This window comes from Cinclus cinclus, chromosome 27 (assembly GCF_963662255.1).
Source record: "Cinclus cinclus chromosome 27, bCinCin1.1, whole genome shotgun sequence".
In the NCBI taxonomy this organism is placed as follows: Eukaryota; Metazoa; Chordata; class Aves; order Passeriformes; family Cinclidae; genus Cinclus; species Cinclus cinclus.
In genome coordinates, this window is record NC_085072.1 from 6,361,785 (window position 1) to 6,376,115 (window position 14,331).

General features: G+C 52.4%; 1 protein-coding gene across 1 annotated transcript; it reads left to right on the forward strand.

Annotated features, from left to right (window-relative positions):
* The first annotated feature begins 3,981 nt into the window (after positions 1–3,981).
* Positions 3,982–6,500, forward strand: RABIF (RAB interacting factor). The gene is made up of 2 exons (XM_062509450.1): positions 3,982–4,167; positions 4,235–6,500. Exons 1-2 carry the CDS (start codon positions 3,982–3,984, stop codon positions 4,475–4,477), a joined length of 429 nt encoding a protein of 142 aa, XP_062365434.1. The 3' UTR covers positions 4,478–6,500.
* The last annotated feature ends 7,831 nt before the right edge of the window (positions 6,501–14,331 follow it).

Sequence of the window (14,331 nt, forward strand, 5' to 3'; positions counted from 1 at the left end):
AGCCAGGCCTGGAGGACTCCCTAATAGGGGAATTTTGGCAGCAGAGAGGAGCAAAAGACTGCATTTACAGTCGACAGCAATAATGAATCATCAGGGGCTGAACATAAGCCCAGGTGGCCAGGAAGGCCAATGACACCTGGCTTGTACCAGCCATGGTGTGACCAGCAGGACCAGTGATCATCCCTCTGTGCTGGGCCCTGCTGAGGTCACACCCCTAATTCTGGGGCCAGTCTTGGGACCTTAAGGAGAAGAAAGACATCGGGGAGCTGGAGCATGTCCAGGGAAGGGAACAGAGCTGGGGAAGGGGCTGGAGCACCAGGAGCAGCTGAGGGAGCTGGAGGGGCTCATCCTGGAGAAAAGAAGGCTCAGAGGTGACCTTGTGGCTCTGCACAACTCCCTGACAGGAGTGGGGGGGGCGGTTCAGGCTCTGCTCCCAGGGAAAAAGGGCCATGACAAAAAAGAAACAGCATCAAGCTGGGCCAGGGGAAGTTCAGGTTGGATATTGTGGAAAATTTCTTCCATGAAGGGCTGATCAGGCCCTGGCACAGACTGCCCAGGGCAGTGGTGGAGTCGCCATCCCTGGAAGTGTTCAGTAGCTGTGAGGATGTGGCCCCTGGGGCCAAGATTTAGTGGTGAACATGGCAGTGTTGTGGGAGTGGTTGGACACAATGATCTTAGAGGGCTTTTTCCAAATTAAACAATTCCATAATTCTAATACTATTACAGTAGAGCTGCAGTTGCAAAAAAATTACAGCTCCTTTGTCCACGATGGGCATGTGGGATGAATGGAGCCGAGCATTAATTCATCTGTCCATATGCAAAACAGATTTTGTTGATTTCAGGGCAAACTGCAGCATTCTGCCCCAGGAGCCTTTGATGGCTCCAAATCCTCCACCTACTACGTGGTCCCCCCATAAACAGCTCACAACTCACTCCAGATGTTCAGGAGCCTCTCCTGACACGTGTCCCCCAAACTGCTCCATCATTCTTTAGCCCGTGAGAACTGGGGAAGCAAAGAAGGGAACAGGCCCATTTGGGGAGTGCAGCATTCACCAGGAAGCACTCACTGGTCCCATAGATGATCTGTCCTACCTGTGCCCCTCTAACACCTGCAGGGAGACAGGCAGTGCAGGGGGAGTTTCCAGGCTCTGATACTGACCCTAGAGCTGTCAGCAGCTCCTCTCCCTTCCCTAAGGAGCCCTGCTCTCCTGCAAAGGGCTCAAGGGGATGCAGCTCCAAAAATGAGATGTCCAGTGTGTAGTTAGGCAGATTGAAGCAGCAGCATTAGAACTGGGTCACAGCAGCATGTAACCACAAGAGAGTGGCCAGCAGACCCATCCCTGCCTTCCCAGGAGAGGATGTACTGAAGGGTTTGAAGAGGAACTGGTGTTTCCAGAAAGGTAATGAACAATATAAATATTTAAAATGTTCCATGTTGGTGCTGGAGATGACAAGATGTACGGGCTCCTGCTGAAAGCAAAACAAAGGGACAAAATGTTCTGCTTGGGAGGAAGCTGGTATTGATTCTCCCTGGCCAGCAAGAGTGAATCTTTTCTTCATGAATAATCCAGCAGAAAATGCTAAAAGGCAGAATTAAGACTGAGTTTTCAACAGAGAAAGCTCCCACCCAAGATTTAAGAATTGGCCAAAGATCCTATTAGCAGATTTTTGTTTACCTCTTGAATTGTTCACAGGAACTGTAACAATGAGAGACACCACTCCAGTCACCAGCCCTGACCAACCAGCCCAGCCCAGCAGCTGCCTTGGGCCACAAGCTGAAGACATCAGTGTGGTGTTGTGCTACTCGGGGCTTATGGGCTGGGGATCTTGTCAGAAGTGCTCCATCCCACCTCAGTGTGACAAGGTGAGAGTGGATCCAGCACCAGCCTCCCCAGGGCAGGCAGAGGGCTCACCTTCCTCCCCCCACATCTGGCTGGGATCTCACCCCTCACAGGCTGTGTTACACCCAAAATGAGGATGTGCATACGTGGTACAACCAGGCAGAAGCCTTACAAATGTGTCACTTCATGTCCTGCTAGTCAGATTGGGAGGGAAAGGCTTCACCCACTGACCTTCCTGCAAAGCAGATGCATGGGCAGGAGCAGAGCTTTCCTGGCTGGTCTGGGGCAAGAGTGACCCATGGGGAGGCTCTGAAGCTCTAGAGAGAGAGAGAAGTGATGCTCAAGCGGACTGTCCCTGCTCGAGTGCCTCTAGGGCAGCCAGAGTCAGTTCCCAGGGCAGAGATGGATTTGGGCTCCCAGGAATGTTCTGGAGTGTTTTTCTCAAAGTGGTGTTGACACCTACATAAGCAGGAAAGAACTCACAGAATCCAAGGATAATTGTGTTTGGGAAGGGCAATCTGGTGGTCTGTAACCCTGCCTGAAGGAGATCCAGTTTGGACCAGGTTCTCTTGAGCCCAGAGTATCTCCAGGCGTGGGAGTTCTGTGACTTCCCTGAGCCCCCAGACAGGTGGCTCCGACTGTGGAACAGGACTGAACCGTGTCACCTCCCCATGGCTGTGGGACACAACTGAACCGTGTCACCTCCCCGTGGCTCAGGGCAGTGTGTGCCCCAGGGCTGCTCAGTGGGCACTGCTGAGCTCCACATCTCCTCATGCCCCACTCCCCTCTCGAGCCCTGCTCTGACTCCCCACACACATCCAGACAGGGCTTAGGAGCTCAAATGCCCCAAACACTGTCCCTGCCTTAGAAACACCTGCACAGGTCACAGGAGAGTGGGGTGATGTCTCCCAGCTACACTCACACCCCAGCTCATGTCAGCATTGCCCAGGGCTAGAGCCTGAGGTGAGCAGCTAGATTGCTGCAGAAATCCTCTACTTTAATTTAATACCTCAAATATTAGTTCCCATTTCTGACTTCTCCTGAGGGTTTTTGGCAGCAGACAGTCAGGAGTGAGACAGCAGGAGGATGTGGCATATTTACACCAAATCAGGACTCTTCTGGGATCTGGCCTACCCTTTAAAGAAACAGTGGCCCAATCAAAAGGCTCTTTCAATCTTTTCAACACTAAGAGAAATGCTTGCAGCAACCCAGACCAGCACACAGTCAGAGTGGCTCAGAAGTGAGGAGCAACGGTCACCTGGGCCCCAGGACCTTTTCCCCAGCACTGCTGCCTGTGAGCCCTGGCACTGCCTCCTGCTTTGTCCAGGCTCTGTGGGGTCAGGCTGATCTCTGCATTCCTCTCCAGGAAAACACTTTGCTACCAATGTCAGCCCTGTGCCCCTTTCAGGGCACTCTATCCTCCCCATTAAAGGGATCCTCTCTGCAGCCAAGAGAGTTGCTGTGTCAGAGCAGCCCAGGCACACCAAATGCTGATGCAATCACTACATGCAAAGATGTGCTGCAGCTTCACAGCATCCCAGAATGGGTCAGGAGGGAAGGGACCCCGGTGGCTCATCTGGTCCCACCTCCCGGCTGAGGCAGGGTCATCCCAGAGCACAGGGCACAGAACTGCATCCAGACGGTTCTGGAATATCTCCATTGATTGAGACTTTTAAGGGTGACAGCTTCCCTTTGTCCAGCATCAACTGAGCTCCTTCTCCAGCCATGAATTCGAGCACCTACAGACTCCCACGCCTAGGACGTGACTGTCCCCGATGGCTCCTGTGGGCAGACCCAGGACAGACAGACCGCACTGCTAACTCCTGCCGGTCCAAGATCACTGGGGGACCAGAAAATCCCAGATTGCCTTGGGTGGAAGGACCTTAAAACTCATCCCCCCCGTGCCATGGGCAGGGACACCTTCCACCATTTCAGGGTGCTGCAAGCCCCGTCCAGCTTGGCCTGGAACACTTCCAGGGGTCCGGGGGCAGCCCGTGCCGGGGTCTCAGCCCGTGCCGGGCCAGCATTCCCAGCCCCCATCTCCCGCACGCTCCCGGGGATAGGGAGCGGGGCGCGGCCATATCAATGACGTCACAACCGCGCTCCACCTGACGTCACGCCGCCGGCCCCGCCCCTCGCCATGGCGGCGCCCTGCGCGGAGATGGAGCCGGAGGCGCCTCCGCCTTCGCCCCCTGCTCCTCCTGCGGCCGCGCAAGGCTCGGCCGGGCTCGTGTGCGCTCAGGGCCGCAACCTGCGGGCCGTGCTGTGCCAGCGCTGCGGCTCCCGGGTGCTGCTGCCCGGCGCCGCCACCTTCGCTCGCCGTGAGGTACCGGGGGGTTCGGGGGTGGGGCGGGCGGTGCCGGCCGGGCGGTGACGGCCCCGTGTCTCCGCAGCTCCTCCTGCCCGCCATGAGGAAGAAGGCGGCGGCGGCGGCGGCGGGAGGCGGCGGGGACGTGCTGCGGGAGCACTGGCTGGTGCGCGACATGTTCTCCTTCGAGAACGTGGGATTCACCCGCGACGTGGGCAATGTCAAGTTCCTGGTGTGCGCCGACTGCGAGGCGGGGCCCATCGGCTGGCACTGCCTCGACGACAAGGACAGCTTCTACGTGGCGCTGGAGCGCGTGGCCCACGAGTGACGCCGGCCCCGGGCCCGGGCTGGGATCCCCGGGAGCCGCGCAGCCCTGCGGCCTGAGCGCAGCCGCTCGCCCCGGAGCCGGACTGACCGCGGCCTGCCTGCCCCGTGGCCACAGCTTGCCCGCTCCCCGGTGTGACTGACCCGCAGCCCAGCTGGTCACCCCATTTCCCACATACACAGGCTGAGCAGCGTCAGGAATTTCAGCCCTGGCACAGCCAACTCCTCATCTGCACCCGCATGGGAAGAGTGCTGGTGTTGGGAGGGTTCCTGTACCCTGCAGGGACAGCTCACACTTTTTTTTTTCATTTCTTTTTCTTTTTTTTTTTTTTTTGCCACCTAGCCTGATCTAACCCAGTCTGGCTGCTCTACCACTTCCCTGGTGGCTGCTCCAGGGGCTGAGATGTCTGTCATGCTGGTGGCCCTGTGGCACCATGTAAATGGGGAGGACAGGACTGCTGCACTGAGTCACTGTGGCAGCTGAAAGTCTCTGACCTGCAGCCAGAGCACTTCCAGGATTTAAGGCTGAATCTTCTGTTGATTTTCAGAAGGAACGTTTGCTGCCCCTAGCTCTAACATTTATGTTGTCTGAAACCTCATCCCACCTGACAGCTAAACTCTGTGAGAGTTGTGGCACTGAAGTGAGTGTAAGGCATTGCAACTAACATGTGCAGTTCTGTTAACTGAGTAGTTGGGAACAAAACACTGGTGGAATGTCCAGGCAGCCTAGGCTGAGAAAGCAGCAAACAAAGAAAATGTACCAGACCATAGAGCTTTCAGGCAACAAGAATGAAGAGATTCCAGCCTGAAAAGGATCTGAATCATTGGACAGGCAGTGCTGAAGCATGTCAGAACGTGTGTGTGTGTGTGTGTGTGTGTGTGTGTGTGTGTGTGTTAAACAGCGATGTCAGGAAGGAATTTCTCTTCTGTAAAAGCTGGTGGTAAGAGTAATCTGGGATATCTTGACCAGTTTTGGTTTCTGCCTTTTAAAAGCTGGGCACAAAGCTAATTAAAAACGGAAGGAGACTGCAGCAGCTGTGGTTCTCCCTGCATTTATCATTGCTGATAATCGTGGCCCAGGTCATTCTCCATTGTAACCCCATTGTACCCCCATTAACCCCTGTATGAGTCACAGAACGGCTCTCCAGGGATGTGCTGGGGTCCCTGGTGCTGTGCCTCACTGTGGGACATGTCACTGTCCTCTGTGTCATGTCCACTGTGCTCATAAGCACTTGGGTACTAACCCAGCTGTGATGGCAGAGCTGTCACAGTGCTGGAGTGTTGGACTTGTTTGTGCTGCCAAACTCAAGGTGGGATGTAGGTGTACGGCCCCAAGGCTGTGGGAAGAACCTTTCCCTTACCCCTCTAATGAAACAATTTTGCTGGCAGGGCTCTGTAAGGCAGGCACAGCCTTGGACATGTCTCCCAGAAGAGGCATCCTGACAGCAGGAGGGGCAGAAACAAGTCCCTTCTTCCTGCTGTGCTTGAGCACCTGCACTTCTAAGATTTGGAGACTGCCTTAATGTGTGGCCTGGTTCTGAGGCTTCACTGTCAGGAACCTCTGCTTGGGCACTCAGGATTTATCAGGGGAGGGAGAGAGACAGAACTGTAGTCTGGGGGCTGAGGGTCTCACTGGAGCAGGAGCCAAATGCTGTGCTGTGTCCTTGCTAAATGTGTAAGATGGACATTTGTCATGGAAACTGCTTCTTCCCTCCTGCCCTTCCTGTCTCTTAGCCCTAAGCTCAAGGACTACACAGTTTCATCAAGGAGATGTGCCTCGAAGGACAAGAGAGCTTCACTTGGGTTCTGTACAAGCATGGCAAATGGTGTGATCACATCACTAATTTCACACTTCCATTTGGATTGTTGTCTCTCAGGATGTGTTCTGCTCTCTAATACCCAGTTGTAGTCCATTTTACTTCAATATGCTGTGCTGCACAAGCTTCATTTTGAAGGCATCACTGTGCAGAACAGACTGTGGAAATCAGCTTGGCTAACACTGAGTAAATGACCTCCAAAAAATGGTACATGTGGATTCCTGAGTAGTGGGTGGCAGTGGGATGGAGCTGGGGGTTGGGGGCACCTTTCCCAGTCAGTAGAACACCCTTGGATAGTGAAATCCATCTCAGCACAGTGCTCCTTGCTGGGAGCTCCTGCTCCTCTTTGGTGGGAGAGGGGAGGTGAATCCTCCATGGATCCAGGTGTGCTTTCTGCTGACTCTTAAATATTAAATAGGATCGCATAGACTTGAAATGCTAAGAAGAAATGAACAGTCTGGGAATGGATGGGAACGGGATGAACGGATGGGAGTTCTTGGGAAGAAGCTTTTGTACCATGAGATCTTGGGGGCCATTCAGCCTCGGGTAGGGTCTTGGGTTCCTGCAGCTTGGTGAGAGCATGAGAAGCACCTCTGCAATGCAGGTGGCATGGGCAGAGACCTGGGGGCAGGGGATGGGACAGCTCTCAGCACCTGGGCTAATTCATGTTCCCAGAGGTGACTGAGAATTTCAGGGGGGCGGACAGGAGGTGGGGAAAAGGCAGCATCACTGTGGAATTTGAGTTCAGGCAGCTCCTCTGTGCTGTTAATGGCGCTTTGGGGGAGGAGCGTCCCAGTCAGCAATCGTGGCCTGGGGGAAGAGCAGCTGCTGCTCCACCGTCACCAGGTTTGGGATCTGCTGAAGCTGCACCATTCCTGTGTCAATGAGAGCTAATAAAAATTCACATAGACTCACAAATACTTTCACTGCTTTTTATCCATCCTGTTGAAAAACTCCTTTCCAAGTACCCGCAGTAACTCCTAGAAAATTAGGATAGACAACCCTCAGGGATGGTAAGCACTTACATAGGACCTGGGAAAGCTCATCTTGCAGCCCATCTTTCTCTATCAACACCAAGACAGTGCAGAAATCCTTATTTCCATGTTTAGGTCGCTTTAAATTAATTTGAAAATGGATTCTTCTATTTAATGACTGCATAGATTTGACTCCTGAGACCACCCTGTGTTAAAATGTAGCAGTGCTTCAAGAGGGAACAGTAACAAACCTGTGTCCCTTGCTCCAGCCAATCCCTCCAGCAAGGTTCAGGGGGGCAAATAACCACAGTTTTGTCTTAATTGCTTCCTGGTGTGAATTTAAAGCATGCCTTGTTTCTAAGGGTCAGGTGTTTATATGCCGTAAATATGCTTAGGATGGTTAAAAGCACACCTTGCTCCACTCTGGTTCTGGTGTTGGGATGGATTCACAGCTCAGAGCCATGGTCTGGGCTTGGCTGACATTGACGCCTCCTGTAGCTTCACGTCTCTGCTCCCATTCCCACCCAAATCTCCCACTTGAGCAGCTGCTGAACCCTTTGCCTATTCAATTTGGTGAGTTAGGCTAAAGCTTCTTTTCTTGACTGCTGGGTTGACACATGGGAATTTGGATGCTGCAGCCTGTGAGATGTTCCAGGGGCAATGGCATGATGAAGGCTTTCCCTCCTTTTTGGCAGCTGCAGGCTGTGAGATCAGCTGAGCTGTCCTGGGGATCTGTCACAAGTCATGCCTTGCATAGAGGTCACAATCACACTCTTCCTTCTGTAAACTGATTACATTTCACTGGATCAGGTAAGTGGTGCATGGAGCAGGGGCTGGGATTTAAGGCTCCCTCTTTCCCAAGCTCTACAAGTCAACAAAAGGCCTTGGTGCGTGGGCCTGCCAGGACCTGAGGTCTCCCCCTGATTCCTCACCTCTTCCTGAGGCAATCTTCAGCAGGGCAGTGATGGCAATGTAGAGTTTGAAGCAGTAACTTGGAGAACTTTGCTGTTTGCTTCCCTGCTGTATCCTAGGGCTTTCTCATCTGGCTAAGTCCTCACAGAGGAACCCAGCAGGGATGAAAGTGAGATCACTGCAACACCTGCACAGTGTGCCTGTGGGACCTGCTGCCCGCAGGTGTGGAGGGGAATGAATGGCTCAGCAAAATTCAGAGAAGAGCTGTGCTTGATGAAAGCAGGGTCAGCTTAGCCTGGGAGGTGGTTGTGATGCTACCTATCCTGCACAGCTCACCTTGCTGCATTCCCTAAATCTCTGTATGAGCAGGGACTGCCCCATCAGCACAGGCAGTTCTGCAGGGAGGTGTTTGGCAGAACAGGGATCTCTGAAATGTGTTAGAATTTCCCTGAAGGTTCATTTCACATGTCTGACATTACACTCCCTGGCAGGAACATAAGTAGGAGGAAAGGAAAAAATTGAGATGAAATAGCTTCAGGGTCCTTGGACAACTGGTGCAGGGAAAGCATCCCTGCCTCCCACAGAGTCAGGTTAATACAGGCCAAACTCCAGAATCAAAGAAACACTAAACCACCAAGTATTTTGCCAAAAACACGCCAAGTATTTTGAAGCTGTTTGGGGACACAAAAGGAAACCGCAGCAGATGAGTGGAACTGGCCAATAAAATGCAGATAGAACATAGGGCTTTTATTAAAGCAAGCTTTGTTCTTTATCAACCAACACTTTTATGCATTTCAGCATAAATACTTGAGTGCTGAGTTGTAAAGCAGCCAGGTCCCTCGGTGCAGCTTTGGTATAAGCACAGCTGGGTCCCTCAGTGACTGTGAGAGGAGAAAAGGGGGAGATGGCAGCCCAGCAATCCAGGTGAGAGTTAGTGACCTGTGGGGCTGGATGGGGGAGGGAAGCCAGTTTTCACAGGAGCATGCTTTGGAGTGAGTGCCCCAGCACATGAAAATGACCCAGTCTTACGCAAAGTAAAAATCGAGTACTTGGCTTCCTTCGTGCAGTCCCTGAAGAAGAGTGAGCAGGTTCTGGGGTTGGTGAGATAACGTTTCCGTCCTCTGAGAGGGGGAAGCAGCTCTGGAAAAAGTGTTTATTGCATCATTCCTAAAACTGAATCGAACGGCGCAAAGTCCATTCCAGGGTTTGCTGCAGTTTGGCTTTTGAAGTGCTGCACATCGTACCCTGGGAGAGCTGCAGGGGTGGGAGCGCCTGCCGGGGAGGATCTATCCCTTGAGCATCCCAGGGCCATTTCCTGCGGGCCTAAGGCACGAACTAGTCAGGTAGAGCTTCTCCCTGGAGAAGGCAGTTGCCCTTCCCTCCTTGGCACGGTTCTCAGCCGTGCGGGCTGAGCTGGACGGGACAGCCGCGGGCTGCATTGGAGCCCAGAAATGCAGCTGGACCTAAAGTGGGGCTGCCCATTGTGCTCTGGCACAGGAGGCCAAAGCAGAAAGCCAGAGCCGTGTGTTTCCAGCAGCCCCGGCTGTGTGTGGCAGGACAGGGTGGAGCTGCCGGCGGGGTCTGTCCTTCTCTAGTTTTTCAGGGTCATTTGTGTGTTGATGGGATCCGAGTGTCCCTGGGGCGAGAGGCTGCGCTGGGAGGATTCCCTCGTGGATGTCTTGGTCCCCGCCTCTCCTCGCTGGGGAAGCAGCAGGGAGTGTGTGTATGCTCAGCTGGGCTTCTGCTCCCCCTTTCATGTTCCTTGTCTTGCAGGAGGCTCTGAATTCCCCGGGGAAAGGCGGACAGTTGCTGTGCGTGCAGGGGCAGAGCGCTCCCCTCTGCTTGCTGCCGGGAGTCCCCTGTGCCATTGTTCCAACTCAGCTGGAAGAGATGCCCTGAGAGCAAGGGAAAATGAGCGAAGCCGTGTCAACACAGGTATCCTTCCCATCCTCAAGCTTCTGGCTCTGCACGCTGCCTGCAACTCTGTGAACAGCAGGCTCTTTCCATGGCAAACATCCAGGCCACAGCTCGTTGCAAAATCACTGGTTAATTTGGAATATCTGCCAGTGGAACATGAGGACTTGGCTTCAAGAACTTGTTGCCTCGTGCTTTCCTGTTCCCCTAGAGGACTTGGTTCTCGCTGCCAGGCCATGAAGGTCCAAGGGGCTGGCACCAGAAAAGGCCAGGACACAGCAACAGAGCCCAAGTGCCGAAGAGGAAGGGTGCTTGACGCAATGAGCAGCTTCAGGCTTGGAGGGAGGGATCTCCCTTGATTAGGACAAGTGTGAGGCTGTAGCCATGTATCAGCAGCAATCTAGGGGCTCTGTGCCCTCATCAGCTCAGTCCCTGCTGCAGCCACAGGTGTCCCGGCCTGCTCTGCTGCCAGTGCTCCACAGGCCCTTATGATGCCAGTTCTGCTCCAGAGGATGTGGTTCCATCCCTTTCCTCAAGGCCCTTGCTAGGATATGAGAATCTCTATTGGAAACCCAGTATGCTGGCACCAAAAGGGAATGTCTTGTGTATAGCTGGGTGGTACCCAAGACACAGCTCCCACTTTTGGGAGAGGTGATGCCACAGTACCCAGTGCTGCATATACTCAGGGCAGCACGACATAAAGTGCTATTTACTGGGACCCTCTGGCTCACTCCTTGGCACCCTTCCCCACCTTCACAGACAGTTTGTGCTGCTGGTCCAGCTAAATTGATGTGAAATTGGTCTTGACACAGAGGTCAGTGAAAAGAGGCTGCTGCCATGTGCAGCTGCACCACGAGGCTAGTGCAGTGCAGAGCTGGGTGCACTGGTTGTAGTGCAGTGCACCTGTAAAGCACCTCTGCCTTGTCCGTGCAACCTTCTGCAGGTCACTGGAGCACCTGGAGCTCTCCAGTCAGGTTAGTGCTTCAGCTCCTCAGGGCTAATGGGGACGTGAATGCTCAGCTCTGTCCTGGTGCCCTGCTCTAATCCATCAGTGTCGCTATGAATTCCAAGAGGGTCTCAAATCTGAGACAGTGCACTGAGTTTCTGTTCCTATCTGCTTTACTGGGATTCTCAGTACAGCCACTCTGTGTGCACTTTGGGTAACAAGAACCAACTCAGAACTCTGACACTTCCCCCAGCCTCTGCTGCCTGACCGTCACAGATGGATACAGCCCTGCCAGTGGAGTCTGGACTGTAGATGTGTCACAGTTTAACCCCAGCTGGCAGTTAAGCACCAACACAGGCCCTCATTTCTCCCCTACACTGTGATGGCAGGAGAAGTGGAAGGCGAAAGTGAGAAAACTGGTGGGTTGACATGAAAGACAGTTAAATAATGAAAATAATTTTTTAAATACCCAACAAAGACAGGACAATAGAAACCAAGAAGAAGAAGTGATACGAGAAAGCAATTGGTCATCACCAACTACCATAAGCCTGTCCAGACCCCCCCACCCCCCCCACCCTCTGTTTCAGGGCTGAGAATGGCATCACATGGTCTGGGATATCCCTGTAGTCAGTGAGAGATAGCTGTCCTGGCTGTGTTGTCCCAGCTCCTTGTGCACCCCCAACCCAACACTGGTGGGTCAGCGTGAGGGGCAGAACAGCTCCTGACCAAGCAGGAGCTAATCATCCCTGTGGGATCAGTGCTGTTTTCAGCACACATCCCAAAGAGCACCACAAGGTGCTGTGGAGAGCTGTAACTCTGTCCCAAACCAAACCCAAACAGGATGTGAACTGTTTGCCACACTCACTCACTGCCCCACCTCTGACAGGTTCCATGATCATAAGGACAGAGTCGGTACAGATGGGAACGTCCAAACTCTGGGAATGAGAATGTGTTGGTACCTGGTGCTGCTTCCTGACCAGCAGGGAGGGGAAGCTGCACAGAAAGAGAGATCTGGCTTAATGAGTTTTGGTTACCCACACAAAAATGATCACAAAATGGTTTGAGTTGGAAAGGACCTTAAAGCTCATCTTGTTTCCGCCCCCATCATGGGCAGGGACACCTTCCCCTAGACCAGGTGGCTCCAAGCCCCATCCAACCTGGCCTTGGACACTTCAGGGATCTAGGTGCAGCCACAGCTTCTCTGGGCAACCTGTGCCAGGGCCTCCCCACCTTCACAGGTAGGAATTTCTCCCCAGTATCCCACCCATCCCTGCCCTCTGTCAGTGGAAAGCCATTCCCCCTCATCCTGGCACTCCATGCCCTTGTACAAAGTCCCTCTCCAGATCTCCTGGAGCCCCTTTAGGCACTGGAAGGAACTCTAAGGTCTCCCTGGAGTCTTCTCCAAGTGAACACCTCCCCAAAAAAGCCAATTAGTTGCCCTAAAAGAGAGACCAATTCCTCTAGCAGGGCAAGACAAGATACATTTTCAGTATCTAAGCCAAAAGTTAGTGTGGAGAAGACAAAATTTGTAGGCCAGGGACAGCTTACTCCCTGGTAACAAACTGCACCCTGTAGAGGTTCAGAAATCAGAGTCCAGCATAATTTGAGACAGGGGCACTGTCCAGCACACACATGGCACCCCAACGCAGAGAGGCCATGGCCCAACCGGTGAGTTACTCAAGAGGGTTTTGAATTCTAAATTAAAAACAACTGTACTTGCTAGAGAAGCTGTTTCAGCTTTGACAAATGGAGATCTGGTGCTGCAGAGCAGCAGGGAAAGGCAGGAAAGCAGCACTGAAAGAGTCTGGGCTGAAGCAGTATTTAAAGTGAGCAGGGATGGGAGAAGCCCCTGCAATGTGGGCTTGCAGAGAACAAAGAAATAGGGCAGGTAGTGAAGTCCATGCTTGCAGGAGCAGGATTAAAACAGTTGGATGAACAAATAATCCAAGATTTAAAAGCAGAGAATGTATTTAAGGTCATTAAACCAGGCTCTTATTTAAGGATTACCTCCAAGAAGCCAGGCTAATAGCATGGTGAGGTTACAAAGTCAAGTGATCAAGGGAGAGAATGATGATGTTAAACTTGCTCATGAAATGTTAATCTATGTGCAGACACTGTTGCAAGTGCTCTGACTGTCACGGAAGGAATCTCACAAAACAAAAACAGAGCCCAGCCCTTTGGGGTTCCACTCAGGCAACTCGGGCACATCCTGCCACTTAATTGGACTCTCCCTGCGGGGGCAGGATCAGGTATAAACAGGGTTTAATCATTTAATTAGAGATATGCCTACTGCAGATATTCAGGGTTCTGGAGGCCTTCCCTTGTACAAACCACTCTGACTATGCTTTCTGCACTTATAACTCCTGAATTTAAATTAAAAATTCCCAGCCCATCTGGATCAGGACTGTTTAGAACAGGAATTAATTCAGTGCTATCTACCTGAGTAGTTTTCAGCACAAAATGAAAGATATATCTTGGCACCCAGTAAACTTTCCCAAAACGTTCATGGAGAATCCATGTCCTCCCATCAAGGTTTGGCATGAGGTCTTCATTCTCCCCAAATTGTTGCTACATTTGTTCAATGCAGCACTTGAGATAAAATGTGCATATCTGTGTGATGGGATAGAAGGGTCTTGTGGTTTAGAAATTATATTCCCCAGTTCAATGTCTTTACCAAGATTCCCCCAAACCAGATGTCTCTCACTGTCCCCCTTCCTCTCCACCTTCCTGTTCTGGGGATGGGATTGAGAATTGGAGGCACAAAAGGTTCAAATCATGTGTTGAGATAAGAACAATTTACTGGAAATAGGAATGAGATAAGAAAATGATCAGTAATAGCAACAATATTTATAACAAAAGGTATAAGGCATTATTCATTTACATTAATAATGAAAACCACAATATCCAACAGCTCTTCCCCATCACATGACTGAAAGGGAATGTCATTCTCCCCAGGAAGGGAGAGTCCTTCACTTCCACCTCTCCACCCTGGTGGTGAAGTGCATGGTATGGAATAACCTGGACCACCCACACGACTCCAGGCCCTGCCTCTCATGTTTGCTATGAAAAAAATTCACCCGGTCCTGGCTGAAACCAGGGCAAATGTGCAGGTCCGTGTGAGGAGATCAACATCCTGCTCTGCAGTCAAAGCCCAGCAATGTGCACTGGGCTGTGCTGCTCTCTGGTACACCCCAGGTGACCTTGAGCACGTCCACCAGCACATCCCTCTCCTTCCCAGGGCCCTGCCCACACCACCCTGAGGCACACCAGCGTTTGCCTCTTTTTCTGGGCAGGG